Source organism: Orbicella faveolata, unplaced genomic scaffold (genome assembly GCF_042242905.1).
Source record: "Orbicella faveolata isolate gen_17 unplaced genomic scaffold, um_ofav_v1 contig_24, whole genome shotgun sequence".
NCBI classification, from domain to species: Eukaryota; Metazoa; Cnidaria; class Anthozoa; order Scleractinia; family Merulinidae; genus Orbicella; species Orbicella faveolata.
In genome coordinates, this window is record NW_028301552.1 from 14,710,001 (window position 1) to 14,728,530 (window position 18,530).

The 18,530-nt window shown below is 43.4% G+C and overlaps 3 protein-coding genes and 2 non-coding genes across 5 annotated transcripts in view; 3 read left to right on the top strand and 2 right to left on the bottom strand.

Annotated features, from left to right (window-relative positions):
- Positions 1–18,530, top strand: part of LOC110058537 (tauropine dehydrogenase-like) — a 53,171-nt gene that overhangs the window by 8,061 nt on the left and 26,580 nt on the right. The window contains exons 2-3 of the mRNA XM_089290812.1: positions 7,800–7,977; positions 9,014–9,294. Coding sequence (XP_089146938.1) covers positions 7,800–7,977; positions 9,014–9,294 — 459 coding nt within the window. The remainder of the gene's footprint in view (positions 1–7,799; positions 7,978–9,013; positions 9,295–18,530) is intronic.
- Positions 11,510–11,581, bottom strand: Trnah-gug (transfer RNA histidin (anticodon GUG)). Its single transcript has one exon. It is a non-coding gene; the product is annotated as a tRNA-His (tRNA).
- Positions 12,044–12,115, bottom strand: Trnam-cau (transfer RNA methionine (anticodon CAU)). Its single transcript has one exon. It is a non-coding gene; the product is annotated as a tRNA-Met (tRNA).
- On the top strand, positions 13,609–14,985 carry LOC149110533 (uncharacterized). The gene has a single exon (XM_089290815.1). The coding sequence runs from the start codon at positions 13,744–13,746 to the stop codon at positions 14,557–14,559; it is 816 nt and encodes a 271-aa protein (XP_089146941.1). The 5' UTR covers positions 13,609–13,743; the 3' UTR covers positions 14,560–14,985.
- Positions 15,975–17,274, top strand: LOC149110534 (uncharacterized). Its single transcript, XM_089290814.1, has one exon. It carries the CDS (start codon positions 16,098–16,100, stop codon positions 17,190–17,192), a length of 1,095 nt encoding a protein of 364 aa, XP_089146940.1. The 5' UTR covers positions 15,975–16,097; the 3' UTR covers positions 17,193–17,274.

An 18,530-nucleotide genomic window follows, 5' to 3' on the forward strand; every position in this document is an offset into this window, starting at 1 on the left:
GTTTAAGATGTAACTTCGAGAAAACATAATGACTGAAAGATACATCGCAATAAACACATAACTGCTACGCTCCCCACGCTTTTTGATGACAAATGAAAATGCCTCATATTAAAAGATTGTGTTCCAGAAATTTTGTCACCACCATCGTCTCAATAGTACAACTTAATTTACCTACTTTGTGTCAATGTTCTCATGTTTTTAAAATTTCTAATCAGTAGCGCCTAGCATTAATTTATTTGTTTATCTATTGTAGTTCTCAAAGTGCGGTAATTTTCTTTTTATATGGAATCTTCTTTACTGTATGTTTTGCTTTGTATAAGTGTTTTATATGAATACAAAAAATAAATAAAAATAAAATAATAAATCTCATGAGTAGCCGGCACGCTCAGGACTAGAAGATAGTGATTTTTGCCGGTCACCAGTGCTTACGGAGAACGCTGTGGCAGTGGTAAAATAAGGCACTCAAGCAACTTAAGTTATTCAATAGCTTTGTTAATACAATGTAACTGCAGCTGAACTACCAAACCAAGGTTACTGAGTAGTAACTGTAGTATTAACCTCATGGAAACATGGCAAAAACTACCACATTGATTATTTTTCTTTAATCAAAACTAGCTATGGGTGCATTTCTTTGGGGTGATCTACATTAGGATCAGTGATCCAAGATCACTCGAATCTTGGTGCATCAAAGGAGCTGATGAATCCGTGACCAGAGTGAGATCGTTGGTTCCTTTGATGGACCAGGATCTGAGTGATCTTGGATCACTGATCGTGATCACGCCAAAGGAACACTGACCCTCAGTGTTTATGTTCACATTTTATGTCCTGGGATGTGCCTGTTCCAAACTTACATTCAATTTGATAAAAACAAACAAGTATATCTTTTTTTAACAAATTTCTGTCAAGTACTGTGTTCACACCAGACTGAAGCATATGTTTAGTCTGATCGCAAATGAGTTTTGTTTCACAAAAAACGGTGTAATTTCATAGAAGGCAGTGCCTTGTGCAAATCAAAATCAATTTAAGTTCTGAGCATGATTGAAACTTAACCTGCCAATAGCTGAAGGTGACTGAACACATTTTTTGATACCTGTGTTTCATTCACCTTTTTCTCCAAAGCCCTTGATCCCTTGGTCGCCAAAAATGGCAGCAAGCAAGTTAACAACACAAACTTTGGTTTTTTTATGGTTAAGCTGACGTATGTGCCGTTGCCATGGCAAAATGAATAAATATAAACAGACCTTTAAAATCGGTTTTGTTTATTTGTAGAAAATCTAGTGATAAGGTTTTCTTTATAATTTGCATGCAACAAGCTTGTAACGATTGTCACATGTTGACACCATTTTGCTAATAATTTAACAGAGAGATCTTTAATTATCCGTTGTTGAAGGTTCACTGGAATATCTAGAATTTTCTTTGTTAAAGTTCAATTATTTTCGATACTCCAGTTACTTATTTCTCAAAGTATTTTCGTGCAAAATTTCGTGAAATTCTAATGAGCGGTTCTCGAGAAATAGGCGCATTTCCGAGGGTGCAATTTTTCATTCAATCGCAATTTTTTTACGTATTACGCATGCGCTGCATTTAACTGGGTTCTTTCGGTAACAAAGAAAACGCTGAGAATTGCTGGGTTCTTTGCACCATTACCTTTTCTAACATATCTTTGTAATAAAAGACTAAAGCCATCAATAAACTGCGTTCAATTACAGAGAAAAATAGCAGAGATAGTGCGAGTGTTGAGTAAATTAAATGATCGCTCTATTGACGGCATTTTTGTTTTTTGCAATCCTTGTGCGCGCGCTGAATTGCATCAGCAAAGCGCGCGCGGAAACTGTGTCCGGCCACCTTAATAGAATACAAATCTTGCAATGTTTGTTTTTTGAAGTATAAGCTATCCTTACTGCTCCAGCTTATACCTGTTGAATTTTTATTCAGTTCAGTTTTTTTCAACACTCCAGTCACTTATTTCCTAAAGTATTTTCGTGCCAAATGTCGTGAAATTCTAACGAGTGGTTATCAAGAAAAAGGTGTATTTCCGAAAAAGCAATTTTTCATTCAATCGCAATTTTTTGACTTACTTCGAATGCACTGCGTTTAACTGGGTTCTTTCGGCAACAACGAAAAAGCTGAGAATTGCTACGTTTTTTTGCATCGTTACCTTTTCTAACATATCTTTGTAATAAAAGATTAAAACCATCAATACACTGCGTTCAATTATTGAGAAAAAATAGCAGAGATGGTGTGGGTGTTGAGCAAACAAATGCTTGCTCTATTGACGCATGTTTGTTTTTTGCAATCCTTGTGCGCGCGCTGAATCGCATCAGCAAAAGCGCGCGCGAAAACTGTTTTCGGTCACCTTAAGTGCTTGTAATGCCCTGAAGTCCCTTACGGATTTGTCAACTGACTCTATATTTAGAAAGTAATTTAATTCGTGTTAGCTTAAAGATTTGAGCTTTCCATACAACCACATAAATTAAAAAGCCATAAATGGCACATAGTTGTGTAGGTAATCGTTTGAATGCGAGTGCAATTAATAATGGTAATTGAATGAGTGGAGTGCAATTTGGCTGAAATCATACGCGTGATTTCAAAATCGAACGAGCGCGCAGCGCGAGTTCGATTTGAAATCACAAGTATGATTTCAGACCAAAATTGCACGACCCGAAGTTCAATTGCCACTTCATTAAATCCATTTTGAAACCGCACAATTTTATCGCCTTAAATTTAGATTTTTGGTGTATTGTTCCAGTAGCCAGTTTGTTAAAAAAAAAGCGGAACCGGAAACGCCTTTACGTCTCATTTAGTATGCAAAACGATGTCATGTGACGAAAACTCATTCGAGCATGACAAAGAAACAAGCAGTTCTGAAGTCAGAACGAAAATAGTGTACTTCAGGGATAAAGTTCAATTCTCGTCGCCTGAATCAATTATGGAAGGCCTTCCTTTCTTCTGTGGTTGAGGCTGAGACTTTTCATTGTCATTGGAGAAGGAATTTAAAGGTGCATATCCTGTGTAATTCTGCGATCGATTTCTTTTGGGTTGTGAAACTCCCTCGAGTGCACGATGCCCAGTGGATAGTACGTTTTTTTTCCTTTTAAATACCGTTCAGTGGCATGATTTTAAGGGAGTCCAGCTCGTTATCATCTCTGTTTCTTTTTGTGACCTCGGCGTAGGACTCAATACTCAGGACCTTGTCAAGTTCTTGCGGCGCCATTTGTTTCGAGATATTTCCAAGATGGCGGGACTAGCACGGGCTTCGTAAGACGTTCGTTCATTCACTATTTTGTGCAGTGTGATGTATTTTGACTATGTTTATTCACAGCGACAGAGTTGAGCTCTTTTGTTGCTTCGTTTGAAACTACCGGAAACCTGGAAACATCTACCTTCTTGAGATGGCTCTGAATTTGTTGTTGTGTGGTTGTCGTTTGTTTATGTTTTACTGGACTCGGCATCATACGGATCTTGAGCAGATGTTGAAGAAAAATCGCCAAAATATTCGTCAAAATGGACACTGAAAGTTGGAAACTTCCATTAAAGTAGGTCTTCATCCTGAAGGAGCTCATTTAGAAACTGTAATTAAATTCGTCAAATTTTTTGGAAAAAAAATACAATAACAACAAAGTTTTGGCAATAGTAGTTGCAAAATTCTCAACACAATGGTCTTTTGTCTTTCATTTTCCTGAAATTGTATTGATTTCTTTAAATTAATCTTGAAATCTGATTGGTTGTTTTGTTTTACTGTCCCATTCTCATTGGCTGAGAAAAAGATGCGATTTAGAGCAAAAAATAGTGCGATTCGTGAATAAATCGCACCATTGAGAGCCAATCAGATTGCAAGGATAACCAGTGATTTCAAAATGGATTTAATAAAGGATTTACACTACGAGGGATATTTGAAAATTCTCTCAAAGAAATAATTTTCAAATATCACGAGTAGTATAAATACTTAGTTGCTCCAAGCTTTCATTTGATTACTCATTTAATAATATACATGAAAAAATTACTCGATTCTGATTGGCTGAGAGCGGTGCAGTTCAAGTGTAACACCAGTGCAAAAAGTGTAACACCAGTGCAAATTACGCATCGTAATTCTGGATTATGATTGACTGAAAGACAATAGGAAGTTTGCTAAGCAAATAATATCTCGTAAAATGATGAATATTTTGTGCGAAAACTTTGAAAAAAGTTTTCTCGAATGAGAGAAAAATGCCTTTCAGAAAGATCTTCCATCACTTCCTCCACGCGAATTTTTTCATGTTCATATTATTAATAAGTAATCACACGGTCTTTGTCGTTCAATTTGGAATTATATTGCACTTGTGAATTTTCAAAAAAGCTGAAATTTCACTTGCCGAAGGGGCTCTTGCAATTTCAGCTCTTTGAAAAACTCACTCGTGCAAATTAATTCCAAATTGAACTCGAAACTGTATGATTACCTATACTAATATATGACTGAGAAAATTGCGAATGAGCGCGCATTAATTTACACTGCAGCGCAAATTAAGAATTAACGATAAATTGGCCTGCTCTCAGCCAGTCACAATGAAGTAATTTTCTCAGTCACATAATAAGCAAACAAACAACATACATTTGTACATGCTTGTAAACAATTAATGCAGTCACAATTGTGTGTAAGAGAAATGTGTTTCTCAACAATAACATATGTTGACTCTAATTATGTTTGATGATAAAGTGAACAAAGTATTAGCCACTTATATTTAACTTTGCAACCTACGAGAGGCAACCCTGTTAGCTCTTAGAAACATATGACTGCGTTTACACAAGGATGTTGCAGAAGGAATGCAAAACATCATTACCGTAGGAAATACAGAACTATCCACCTTAGTCTCCTGCACCATGGTGACAGGTGGTAGGCAAAAAATTAAAAAGCAGTATTTTTTTTTCAGTTTATTTAATAATGATGGACCCTCACGAAATGCCAGGTACAACTAAACAAAAGGTCTATAAGATTGAGAAATAAATTAATTAAATGCTCCAGGTTTTTATTGGTTCCAGTGCATATTTGAAGTCTGGCATTCATTTAAACCCAACTATTAAGAACTGATTCTCATTGACCAATAATTGTCCACCACTTGAAAATCGCCAAAATGTTCTAGATTTAGTTTAACCGGAATAATTGATGGAGTAAATTTATTACAGTAATTGAATATTTATCCAGGATAACAGCATTGTTGTCAACAGGGTCCTTGCTGGCTAAATAATGGAAACTAAAACCATCAAAAACTACCACCTTAAAAATAAAAATCGTCAAACGCATTTCTATAAATTACACTCTAGATCTCTGACTTTCAACCCATGATAAAACCTTTATTCCATCATGGAAATATGGGACAAGTATTGATTTTCACCCGGCAAAATACATTACTGGTTATGGTCTTGCAGTTGCATATCAAATTCAGCTAGACATACTTGAACTTTTGTCTTATCAGGAACCAAGATATGCATGATTGTCTCTTATTGCAGGCTGACCCTCATCAATAAATAATAAGTATACAGGTTTTACAAAAATGTTTGCCTCAGATTATTGCAGCATTGTCTACAACCCATTGTGTTGAAACAAATACACTGACCTCTTGTTCAAAGTGTTTATTTAGGCCGTTTTAAAAATTAATTGCAATTAATAGGAAACATATAAGTTACAACGGATGTGATATGCTGTATGCCGAACTAGTCGGTAATGAAGAAGGATTGACCCGGATTAAACTAGACGATTGACTTTTATTCCGCCATCAGAACTCGTGCTCTCCGACTACAACTTTCCCTGAATCAGAATCAGATCAGGAAAAGTCTCTTATATCTGAACAGTCCACAGTGTGTGTCACAAACGTTGTGACTTCTCTTGAGTCAAGAGTCAACTCCAGTTGGTAATACTTTGCTACCGTTCAAACTCTGCAATATTTCATCAACCGTTGGGATAGAATGTCGCTCTCTCAGTATTGGCTTGTTCGCCCTACGCATGTCTATGCAGAGACGTATGTCTCCCCCTGACTTGGGAACGACAACAACCGGATTAACCCATGGGGTGGGCCCAGTTGCCGGCTCGAGAGGTCCAAGTTAATTAGTTCTTGGATCTTCTCTTCCACCTTTGATCTCAGACTGAAAGGGGTCCTCCGTATTGGCTGTGCTACCGGCTTTACGTTTGGGTCTATGTGGAGTTGTACCGCTCGGTCTTTCAGTTTTCTGACGCCACTGAAGACTTGCGGGTATTTCTCTTGCAGGACTTCACCAATAGTTTGTGAGCCTGTGTTTACTGCAGCAATGTCTATCCTAATCTTTAACACAACAAGGTTCGTTGCAGTGTCCCTTCCAAGGAAGTGACACTCGCTTGCCGTTGATCACGCAGAACTCGGCATTAATGGTGTTTCTCCCCGCGGAGACCTCACAAGAGAATGTTATTACATCCAAGGGGGTCTGGGACGCGTACGCGTAGAGCTTATTGTCTGAACGAGCTGATTTGCATTTCACTTTGTTTCTCTTCAGCCACTCCCATGTTTGCTTGTCGATGAGGTTGGTACTTGCTCTAGAATCTATTATCACACTTAATTTACATCCACCAATGAAGACTTCAATTTTCTTTTGCTTTTATCGCCTATTGCAAACGCATATTCTGGGTCATCTTCACCCTCTTGAGTATCTACCGTATTCGCAAAGCCTCCCTTGGGACCCCTGTAGCGCTTGGGTTTCCTTTTCCCTCCTTCACGTTCATGCTTTGTCTTGAAATGCTCTTGGAAATGTCCTTCCAACGCACGTTTGCGACACTGCTGACCTCTTGCTGGGCAATTCGGGTCTCTACTGATATGCCCGGCTCTGCCACATCGGTAGCAGGTGAGTCGCGACTTCTTCCCAGGACCTCTCTTTGTTTCTTCTATGCGGTTTACACCTGCTGAGTCCTTTTCTTTTGCGTTCACCCATTGTCCCTCTGTAAGTTGTGTGTCCACTTTTTCACAGCTTTCAGCTACTTCGAGCTCTTCCAGGAGTTTTCGTTTTACGTACGTACTAGTGCACTTGGAAAGGATTTCATCGCGGATTTGATTGTTCGTGTCGTCTCCTTATTCACAATCCTTGGCTGCCCGCCTTAGTCTGGTTAAAAAAAAAACTGTCGAATTGTTTCCCCAGGTGTTTGTGTTAGCTCTCTGAAGCGGTGCCTAGCGTGTGTTGTTTCGACCTTTGGAACAAAGCATATATGCGTTAAATGCATCCACAGCTTTCTTGAAATCCTTCACATCTCCTGTGTACGGGATTGAGTAGAAGATGTCTTGAACGTCAGGTCCGGCTAAATGGAGCAACAATGCACATCTTCTCTGTATGTATGTACGTTTCCTCTTCCTGTTGTTTGCATTTTCTTCATTCAAGAGCAGGCCTTTGCCGTCCGCAAACAATTCGAACGCTACAAGCCAGTGTTTCCAATGTAGACTAAGCGTGTTTTGGTCGCCGTGACAGTCGAATATTTTTGATTTGGTTTCTTACGCTATCATCCAGGTTACTTACAAAGTATCCTTCCGTTCTTGCTCTTCGGGGGCTCTGTATCCTCGTCGCCAGAGTTATGTGCCGAACTTATCGGTAATGAAGAAAGATTGAACCGGATTAAACCAAACGATTGACTTTTATGCCGCCATCATAACTCGTGCTCCCCGAATACAACAATCAGGCGTTATTCTCCCTGAATGAGGGGATCTGGGTCCTAAAACACTACAGAATAATGCATTGAAAAAAAGCAAAAGTAAGAAAACAGTTAGTCTTCAACAAAATTTCGGCAAAATAAACGTTTCTTTGTTTAGGTAGACCAAGACCCTGATAAACCTGAGGAATCAACTATTCAGCAAGATAATGCTGGTCACAATCCTCCTGCCATGGAAAATGCTTCACCAGCCAATGCTCAATCTAGAAGCGGGAAAAGTCCTCCAGTGGACAGAAAGGGCGTGTCTGGCAATGGGAACAACTCCCTAGTGAGCAGAGGTAACATATTTAGATCTAAGAAAGACGAAGGTGAATAAATAACTAGCCCTCTTTGTTGATTATGACCTACGATTGCTAGATTATCTTGTTCGCTGCCTGTGTTGGTAGATTCTCTAGCCACGTGCATGCATTAAATACATTTTTTTCTGTCTGTATAGAGTCTATAGATGTTCTCTAGGCAGATACCTACAATTTACAATATATTTACGATTGACTTTTCATATAGTATATAGTATATACCTTTGTACTTTTATTTCCTAAATGTCAGCTGTTTGGTTGAGACTTTTTAAAGATTTGAAATCAGGATAGTGAGAGCGATCTTTTAACCAATACATGCAGAGGACTAGTAAGAGTTCTAGGGCCAGAATTACAGTACTTTGGAGTTACTCCCTCTTATCAACTATACGGGAAGGCTTCACCCCAAAGGATATCTTTTACACGATGAACAAAAAGGATGGAGTGTTTGTTCTTAAAGTATTGTTGGAGTTCTGTTTCCTATCAATGCATTATTTTTAAGGATTGAGGATTAATTACCTGTTCTGTCAGAATTTGCATAGAAAAGACTTAGGGTTCCGACTTTGGCGCAAGGCCAACGGGAGAACTCCCATAGAAAAAGGACGGGGTTGCTTGTCGGAAATTTTGAAAAGAACCCCTTAGAGGTACCAAGATCCTGTTTTGTGGGCGTGGCTTAAAACGTTTTTCACCCTAAGAGGTACCAATTCTAAACACCCTGAGGGTTACCAAAACCGCGCTTTTAAACCCTAAAAGGTACAAAGAGGACCCCCTTTCTTTTTGTATTGGAGTTTCCCGTGGGGGGGAGACGCACTCCATCCCTTTTTTCACATTTGGAACCTTTAACCTCCTAAAAAGACAGCTTTTTGTACTTCAACTCGTGAAATTTCTACCATATTGATATACACTGTATCTCCAGCTAGATAAAGGTACCCTTTTTGGGCAGAGCCTCCCTATAGTCCATCATTCAGTTTAGTATAGTCGAGTTACTGTTGCTCTCTAACTTTTTTCTTATATTCTTCAGCAAGTAACTTCTTGCCCTATGCAGCTGTAGGAGTGGCAGCTGGTACTGCCGCTGTGGCAGTCACTCCACTGGTTCTTAGTGCTGCTGGCTATACAGCTGGAGGTGCCGCTGCTGGCTCAGTTACAGCTTTTATACCATCAGCAGTTTATGGAGGCTCGGTGGCCTCTGGAGGTACCTTTGCGTTCCTACAGAGTGCAGGAGCTGCCGGTATTGGGACAGTCAGCCGTGCTGCCATTGGTGGGATTACGGGAGGGATTGCGGCCTTGGGAGCAAAGATGTTTGTATGTCTCAATTAAAAATCGTTTATTTTTTTAAGCGTTTACGGGCATGTTTTATAAGGGTGTCAAATTTTCATTTTCACTGAACGTAATTGTATTAAGTGCATGTGGTATTCTTTAAAAGTAATCAAGATTTGAAATAATATAAACTCTTGTGAGCCCAGTTACGTATTATACGACATTTAGAGCCTGTTTACAAGGAAGGAGGGTTATCCTAGCAAGCCGATTACCCTAAAACTCACACGTTTCCTCTTTCTTTTCTTCGCCTTGTTTACAAGGCAGCCAGGGCTACCCGGGTGGGCGGGTTACCCTATCTGCGTGCTATGGTTACTCTGGCAGGAGGGTTAACCCGCCTATCCAGGTTAACTTTCTACTTTTTTCCAGACCCTTGAGTGTAATCGTGCATTAAGTTGTCCCGGGTTGTAGGGTTACCCTACTTGTGCAATTTTACTTGTAAACCCGGGCTATCTTTTGCCCTCCAGCTAGGGTTGACCTGCTTGCTAGGGTAACCCTTCCCTCTTGTAAACAGGCCCTTAGAAAATAGCCCAGAGAAATTACGCCCGCTGATTGGTTTAAAATCGCGTTTCTATGAAACAATTAGATTATGAGCTCGAGATTTCTATTTAAACAATAGAGTTTTTCTGTCGAGGAACTATCGGCTGATAGTTGTCCCGGGGAAATTTGTTGTCCTTAGAGCAAGTATTTGCCCGAGAAGCGAAGCTTCGAGAGCAAATATCCTAGTTTTAAGATTATCAAATTTCCAAGGGGCAACTATCACACCGATAGTTCCGAGACATGAACACTCTTTTGTCTTTATTGTTCACCACTAAATTTTCTCCCGAGCGCCAGTTCAAAATCAAAGTCCAATAAAAGCGCATTTTTGCACATTTCGAAAACCAACGGCGCTGAACTGTAAACAGTCTACAGAAAATTTCAAGATCCCCTCTGATGGCGTCATGTGGTTGTCTGTGCTTTTATTGACGATAAAAAATAGCCAATTAGCGCCTCGGAGAAATTTGACGGATGTTGTAAAATTGTGTATAGACCCAAGCCAGTAAGATGTTGAAGCGTCGTAGGGAAGCGGGTGTCAATTAGACGTGGACCTTGTCAGAGAGGGGGTTTAAAAGAACGAGCGATTAAATAGGTGCTTTGAATTGTACAGTATGAGTTTACAGCAAAATATGACCTTGTTATGGGTTTACTATGGTAAAAACCAACGCAGGATATCAAGAGAACCAGATAGAAACTTGTAAATCACGATCCCTTAGGTTTTACATCGTCTGACGAACCAAAATAGATGGAAGATGGAACTGAACTGGACGATATTAGTAGTAAAGCACGTTAATAGGGCACGTAGCCAATCAGAAGGCCGTGCATATCATTAAAAAAGGCTCTCGACCAATCAGAGGGCAGTATTTTCGATTTGCATAAACAAGATGGCGACCGGGTGTCAAACATGCGTCTGCAGTGACGTCACAGGTCAGCAGTCTTTTACATCCCAGGTCACGCGCGTGCCCAAATAAGGGCAACATGTCCAAATAAGGAGAAATATGAAATCGAGGTTGTGACGCGCATGTCCAAATAAGGCGATAGCCAATCCATGAGATCGAGGTTGTGACGTGCATGAAATCGAGGTTCGGATGGGAATAAAAGGGTTTGCGTGAGTGTCGAGTGAGTATTGTTGTTTTTGAGATCGGCGACTAGAAGATGTCTTCAGAGGAGAGCGAGACGAAGGTGGAGGTTTCTGAAGAGGAGAAGATAGAAGAACTTGCTGCGAGGGTGATGGATGCTGTTCATGACGGTATTCTTGGAAAGATAATGAAATGCGCCGTTTCTCACGCTATGGATGTCCTCCTGAAGAAAGAGGTGACGAAGCTGACGGATGAGGTGATGAGGTTCAGAAAAATGCTGTCTGAGAAGATGCTTGCTGACCAGTCCATCTCGTTTAAAGACCCTGTGTGTTTGGAGAAGTTGCCGGAGGGATTTGAGGACGGATGGGAAGCGTGGAAGAGCAGTTGGGACAACAGAGACGAGTTGGCGTACCGAGCATTTGTCAAACAAATTGTAAAAACACCACCAGAATCAGAGGAGTGAAAAAAACATTTTTATTCATGCCTGTAACAAAAACTAATAAAGATCCTTTAACGAGAGAATGTACATGGTTTGTTGCGTGATTTTTTTCATCGTCTCTATAGGGAATAAAAAAGAAAAAATTTAATGCCCCGACCAGGAATCGAACCTGGGTCTTTGAGGCCACAACTCAACGTCTTAACCATTAGACCATCGAAGCGCTTACCTCTTTAGGACTTGGTTTTGGGGTTGTCATCGGGAGGCAGTCCGAAATTCACGGCTTTGCAATGAGGGCAGAGTCTTTCCGAGGGTTTCAACCGCTCAGTGTGGAGGGCTTTACAGGTTCCGTGAAAGAATTGGTCGCAACAGGGTGTCAGGAAGTAGTCTCTGATACTGTGTTTGAAAGTGTATCCTTCCTTGCACCATAGACATTGAGGGTTAGGAAATCGAGACATGGAGTCTGAAAATAGAACAAAAACAACTTTTTATTGGTCATTCCACTTATTACAGGGTGGGACGTGTGCACGGTCCTATTGACCGGCGCCCTCTTTTTCTTCGGGATATCAATCAATAAACGATTATTATAGTACTTTCAACCATTGTGATCAAGTAACGATGCGAACCATGATCGACGCGGAGGACAAATTACCCATCGTGTAAAAAAGAAATGTGAATTAAAAATGGGCGGGGCGAGGTTTCGATCCTCGGACCTCTGGGTTATGAGCCCAACGCGCTTCCACTGCGCCACCCTGCCTTTCTTAGAAACTGAAAAAATAATGTGAAATAAAAATCGGAGTGTGTTTTTTACAAAAACTGTGTCTGTCTTTTTCTTAGTTTGGGGTCTGTCCATTAATCAGTATGGCTTCGGCGACTCCTCGTGGGTATTCGTCGATCCATTGAAAGAACTTGCAGGTACGCTTGGGACACTTGAGATAGAGCCTGTCTGGGTTGGACTGGGAGTGGGAGGTGGCTAAGACCAGGGACTTGCTGCATAGACATCGGAAACGAGCCGGGTCGATGTTCCTGTAGCAGGGGTGGGTCTGTTCTTCGACGCGTCTCAGGTAAGTGCCCACCTCTTTGACGCCACAGGTCACATAACACTTGGTGTAGAATCTGGAAGAGGGGCATCGGTAATATTCCCAGGTACCACCGTCTGGGGTTCGCACGCTTCCGTATGTCAGGGGTACCATGCAACGTGGGCAGATGGAATCTTGTGGTTTCAGTTGGTTCAGGAACTGATCGGGGTCGAATTCCTCCAACACTTGGACTTCGGTGAATTCTCCTCGGTCGTCCACTTCAGGGGGTACTTCTACGAGGTCGTCTTTCTTGAATTTGTCGAGTCCCATGGCTTCCAGGACTTGCATGGTTCGAGGAGGTGAGTCTCTGATCACGGTCATGCATCCGCCTTGAATGGCAGGTAGCTTTGAGTCTGTGAAGATAGAGAACGAGTTAGTATCCCAACAAGGTGTTTTCACGTCGCATGGTTTCTAGGATGTGGGTGGTTTTTCGCACGTTCTTGGGGTCGGTCTTTGCCTTCGCTTGTCATGGTTACTTTTCATTTGGCTTTTGACTTCTTGGCGTTGGATCGAAAAGGCGCTCCAGGGTCGCGAGAAGCCTTTGAGAGGGACGGTGGTCCAACTGACCGAGTCCGGGGTGATTTCTTTGAAGAGGACGCGTTCGTTGAAACGGAGTCTGGCACGAGGTTTTTTGAATAACCATCTATCTAAAGTGGATTGTAGTTGTTTACCTCCTACTTCTCTTTCCACTCTCTTGGGTAAGAGCAGTTCCAGTTTCTTTTTGGACAATTTTTTCTTTTTCCTGACGGGTTCGACGTGTGAATCCATGACGACTTCTACTGAAAAGTGACTCGTGATGGAATGCGTTGTTCGACTTTATGGACGTTTTTGACCAATCAGTGACGTGTGGTGTGATGGGATCATGTGACGGTCTTCGTTCCGATTGGCGGGATCTGAAGTGGGCACGTGATCCGGGAAAGTACGGAGTGAAAGTGGATCCACGGCGCGGGTATAAAAGGATCCAGTTTGGACGCAGCGAGTCATTCTCGACTTGCTGTTGACGCGGTGATGACCTGTAGGATTTTGGATGAGAGAGACGTGCAAGAGATCCTTGAAGATCTTAGACAACAGTTGAATCGAGCTTCTGACGTAGTGGATACAATCGAAAAAGAAGGCGAAAGACCGTTACACGCTAGGATAATTGAATTGGAATTACGTCTTGTCTCTCCTTTGTACTATAGACTCCAGAGGCACTTGATTGACTGGGGCGTTCGTAGTTGCTATCCTCATTTGTCGGGCTTGGAGATCACGAAGCGAGCGGATCGAGAAGGAAAGAAGTTTAACGAGTTTGTCTGAGGGTGTCAAGATGACTTACTATAGCAACTCGAACCAGATTCGGGACCTCGTGGAACAGATCGCGGATCTGAAGGTACACACTTTAAGAGATCTCGACGCCATTCCAGATGCCAAGGTGGACCTGTACATTTTTGACAATCTCTTCGAACCGTTAGGTCAAATACCCGATAGTCTGTGGTCTTTTGAGCTCTTGATGAGACGTCGTCCTGACTGGGGTGGTACGATTTTGGAGATGATGAAGAAGAACGAACACGTGTTTTTGTTCTGTGGTGAGTGGTGTCGCGTGATGTACAGAAGTGGTAGCGGTCAATTCAAATTCGTTCATTGTCGGGATCCCGTCCTGGACGCTGAACGTGTCTGTTTGATCGCCACGAATCACCTCACGTACATGATGAGCGAGGTCATCCGTGATCTGTTTGAACCCTTGCGTTTTGCTCGTGACCTATCACGACGGGTGTTGGAGTCAGACGAGAGTCCCAGGGTGGCAGAGTTACTGACTTTCAGAAAGGGAGATTACAGGGAAACGTGTCTGAAGTTGGAAGAGTTGATCTACGATCTCATGCATCAGCGTAATCTGTGGAAGGATCGGTTTTTCTTTAGTGCCATTGAAGCGGAGGAGGATGACCTGTGTGGTGAGTGTAAGGAGAGTATGCGACAAGCATTCTATGTGAAGGGGAACGAGGCTGAAGCCCTGAAGTGGAGACCCGGTAAATGTGATTGGAGAAATTGTAGATATTATGTCATGGATACCTACGAGGAAGACTGTGATAATGAGTACGGACGAGATCTTAAGATCAAGGAACACGTTGATTCAGATTCAGACTAAGTCTTTTTCGCCTTCTTTTTCGTGTTATCCAATCAGAGTCGATTTTTCGTAAGAACCAATCAGGCACGACGTTTTTTGTACATATAAGAAAGTGTGAATAAAGAATTGGATTCAAATCATTATGTCTCATGCTTTGAGTTGGTTGATCTCGAGAATGTGTACGACCCTAGCCGATCGATGGTGTTGGACGACCTTGTGTTCCAAGTGCACTAGTGTCTACGAGCGATACGGTCAGGGTGAACCCATCCCCGACCATTTCAGCGATTCGCCCTTGGAGGTGTTTGACTATACCGACGTCGAACCCAACGTGATGCGTTTTGTGGTTTATATCTTGTGGTTGAAACGGCAACCCGATTCATTTAAGAAGTATCTCGAGGTACGGGAGCAACGTTTCGAGTTGTGGAGACAGTGCGTGTACGAACTTTATCGACTATGAAGAAGAAAGGTCAAAAGAAGAAGAAGCAAAAGCCGCTTTCGACCGGAAGGTTACTGGGACGGTATCGGGATCCTTCCAGACCCGGTAGTCTGGGCGGTCTGACGCGATTCGCCCAGGCCAATAAGATCTCGGTACGACGTGCTCGCGAGGTCCTGCAACGGGATTTGGGGTACACGTTGCACAAACCCAGACGTCGTCGTTTTCCCACAGCACCTGTGGTGGTGTTCGGCATCGACGAGCAGTGGACGGCCGACCTGATCGAGGTGATCAATATTTCGAGGTACAATCGAGGGTATCGTTACCTCTTGACGGTGGTGGACGTGTTTTCCAAGCACGCCTGGGTCCAGCCCTTGAAGAGCAAGACGGGTAAAGCGGTGACGGAGGCCATGGCTAAGATCCTGAAAGGAGGTAGAAAACCCCTCAATCTCCAGACGGACGACGGGAAGGAATTCTACAACAAGACGTTTCAGGATTTGATGAAGCAGAAAGGCATTCATCATTTTTCGACGCGCGGGGATACGAAATCCAGTGTAGTGGAACGGTTCAATCGGACCCTGAAAGAACGTTTGTACCGGTACTTCACCGTGAAGAATACGATGACGTATGTGCCCGTGTTACAAGATCTAGTCCGAGGGTACAATCGATCGTATCATCGCAGTATCAAGATGGCTCCCGATCAAGTGACTTTAGCCAATAGCGAGGACGTCTGGGAGACTCTTTACGGAAAAAAGAAAAAAGGGAAATTGAAGAAACCGCAACTCAAAGTCGGGGATCGTGTGAGACTGAACAAGAAGTTCCGTCAGTTCAAGAAAGGGTATTTACCCGGTTGGACCGAAGAGGTGTTTGTGATACGTCGAGTGCGTCCTGGGAAGGTCACCACGTACAAGGTGGAAGAATGGGACGGCACGGCGGTCGAGGGCACGTTTTACGCGCAAGATTTGCAAAAGGTGGACGTGAAAGACGACGATCTGTTTCGCATCGACAAGATCGTCAAACGAAAAGGGGATAAAGTCTTGGTGCGATGGAAAGGTTGGCCAGTCAAGTACGACAGTTGGGTGGATAAAAAGGGACTGTACGTGACCCAAAAGCCCAAGACGAAAAAATGAAAGACTTTTACGTGCAGTTGATGAGCAATGCCAGCACGAGCGAGTTCACGGACAACAAGGCCAACAGTTTCAAGAATCGTCTGCCGTATCCGCTCCTGTTTGAATCCGACAAGGAATGGAAAGTGGGATTGGCGAGCGTGTCTTACCCGATTCCTCCGTCACGACCGCATCAAGTACCCGTCACTCAAGCGCACGACTTTGAAGACGACGACTACGTGTTCGGTATGGATTGGACCATTGAAACGTTCAGGTTGCTAGACGACGGGATTACGTGGCGTCCTTATCGATACCCCGTCACATTTTACGTCAGCGGAAAGGAACTGAACCGTGACCGACACAAAGTGACGAGTGGCAGATCTCTCATGCAATACCTCATCCATCGTTTTCACGAACGGCTGTATCATTACATGGATCATGCGGGTGAAAGTCTGCGAGCACCGAACGGGAAAAAATACTACCCCGTGTTCCGATGGGAGGGGAACGATTTGATTATCGACAACACCGACACGTTCCTCGACGAGTCCGGAGACAGACATCGTCCCAGAGTGTATTTTGGTACTAAACTGGTCAAGAAGTTGGGTTTGATTCGCGAGGAATCGTATTACTCCGTTCACTTGAACGTGAATATGATCAAGGTCTTTCCCAACGACAAAGTCCCGTCTGATTTCAAGAAAGACTGGACCAACCATGACAGCAATCGATCTCGTGAATTTTGGAATTTGGACAGCCACGGGACGTTACAGCTCAGTCCCTATTGCAACTGGCGCTTCAGTTACTTGGACGAGGAATACGCCAAGACCTACAATCGTGGAGTCGTCGTTCATCCGAACCTCCCTCCGCCTCGCAGTCCCATGTACCTGTATTCGAATGTGGGTCGTAGCACCATCACGGGGAATCGAGTCACGGATCTCTTGAGAGAAGTCCCCCACGACTCGCTCAAGACGACGTACGAACCGACTCAGATTCAATATAAACCCGTGCGCAGCAACGTCTTGGATATAGTGGAGGTGCAATTGGCCGAGAACGACGGACGCTTGGTGGACTTTACCTCGGGCGTGACGACGGTGACATTGCACTTCAAGTATGAATGAGTCTGTCGACGACTTTTACGTGCAGCTGATGAGCAATGCCAGCACGAGCGAGTTCCCGGACAACAAGGCCCACAGTTTCAAGAACCGTCTGCCGAACCCGTTGCAGTTGAGAGAGTCGGGATGGAAAGTGGGTATCAGCGACCTCTCGTTTCCGTCCGCGACGCGTAAGATGGACTTGAAATATTCTCTTCTGTTTGAAATCTGGTGGATCAACATGGTGAACGCCTCCATAAACCTATACAGCCGGGTCTCTTCAGCGACGCGAGAGGGCGATTTAGAGTTCACGCCGAGGACCGGTACCGAGTTAATGAACATGATACGAGATCGATACCTGCGTAGGATGAGAGATCGAACGGATGCCGACGTGACGATGTACAAGAAAAAGAGTAAACCCGACGATCCCACCGAATTGCTGTACACGGTCATGCATCGGGCCGAGCATGGAGAATGCGTCCTGGACAATTCGAGAACGTGCCTCAGCCTCCTGATCAACGGTAAACGCGTCTACCCGCAAATGAACATCGGCATCGAATTGGCCAAGAAGATGAAATGGGTCAAGATGGGAACCTTGCCAAACGGTCGACCGGGTTACGTCTTGGGACCTCACTTGAGGAAAGAATTTCCCAAGGAAGTCGTACCCACGGCCACGGACTTGATCATAGCTCAGAATGACGGGGACGAGACGTTTTACAAGATCGACCCCGACACCTTACATTTGAGTTGTTTCATCAATTGGGTGTTCACGGATTTGGATCGCAGTTACGAAGAGGCGTTCGGTCACGAGCGTCGTTCCTTGTTCGTGTATTCGAATGTGGGACAGAGTATGGTGACGGGGAATCAAGTCACGGACCTGTTGAAACAGGTTCGTTACGATCCGGACGTGATCGACCTTCAACCGAGACACATCCTATATCTACCGGTGCGCACGACCTTTTTGGACATTGTCGAGACGCAGGTATCTGAGAACGACGGACGACTGGTGGACTTTGCGTCGGGCGTGACCACGATCACGTTGCATTTCAAGAAAGGATGAGTAATTTTTACGTCAGCTTACCCAGTCACAGTGGTAAGAGCGAGTTCCCGGACAACAAGGCGAACCATTTCAAGATCAGGTTACCACGTCCCCTACGCCTGAATGGAGAAGGAGGGTGGAAAGTGGGAATGAGTAGCATCGCCATGCCGGATGCGCACGTGACGTTGCCTTCTTTCACCGCTTCTGAGGATAAATCCATCTTGTCCTCCTTCTCATGGAGACGCATAGAATCGAGTAGTTTCTACACGTTTGGAGAAGCTTACTTCGACACGGATGACCTCAAAGAGGTATTTTACAACGTGGAC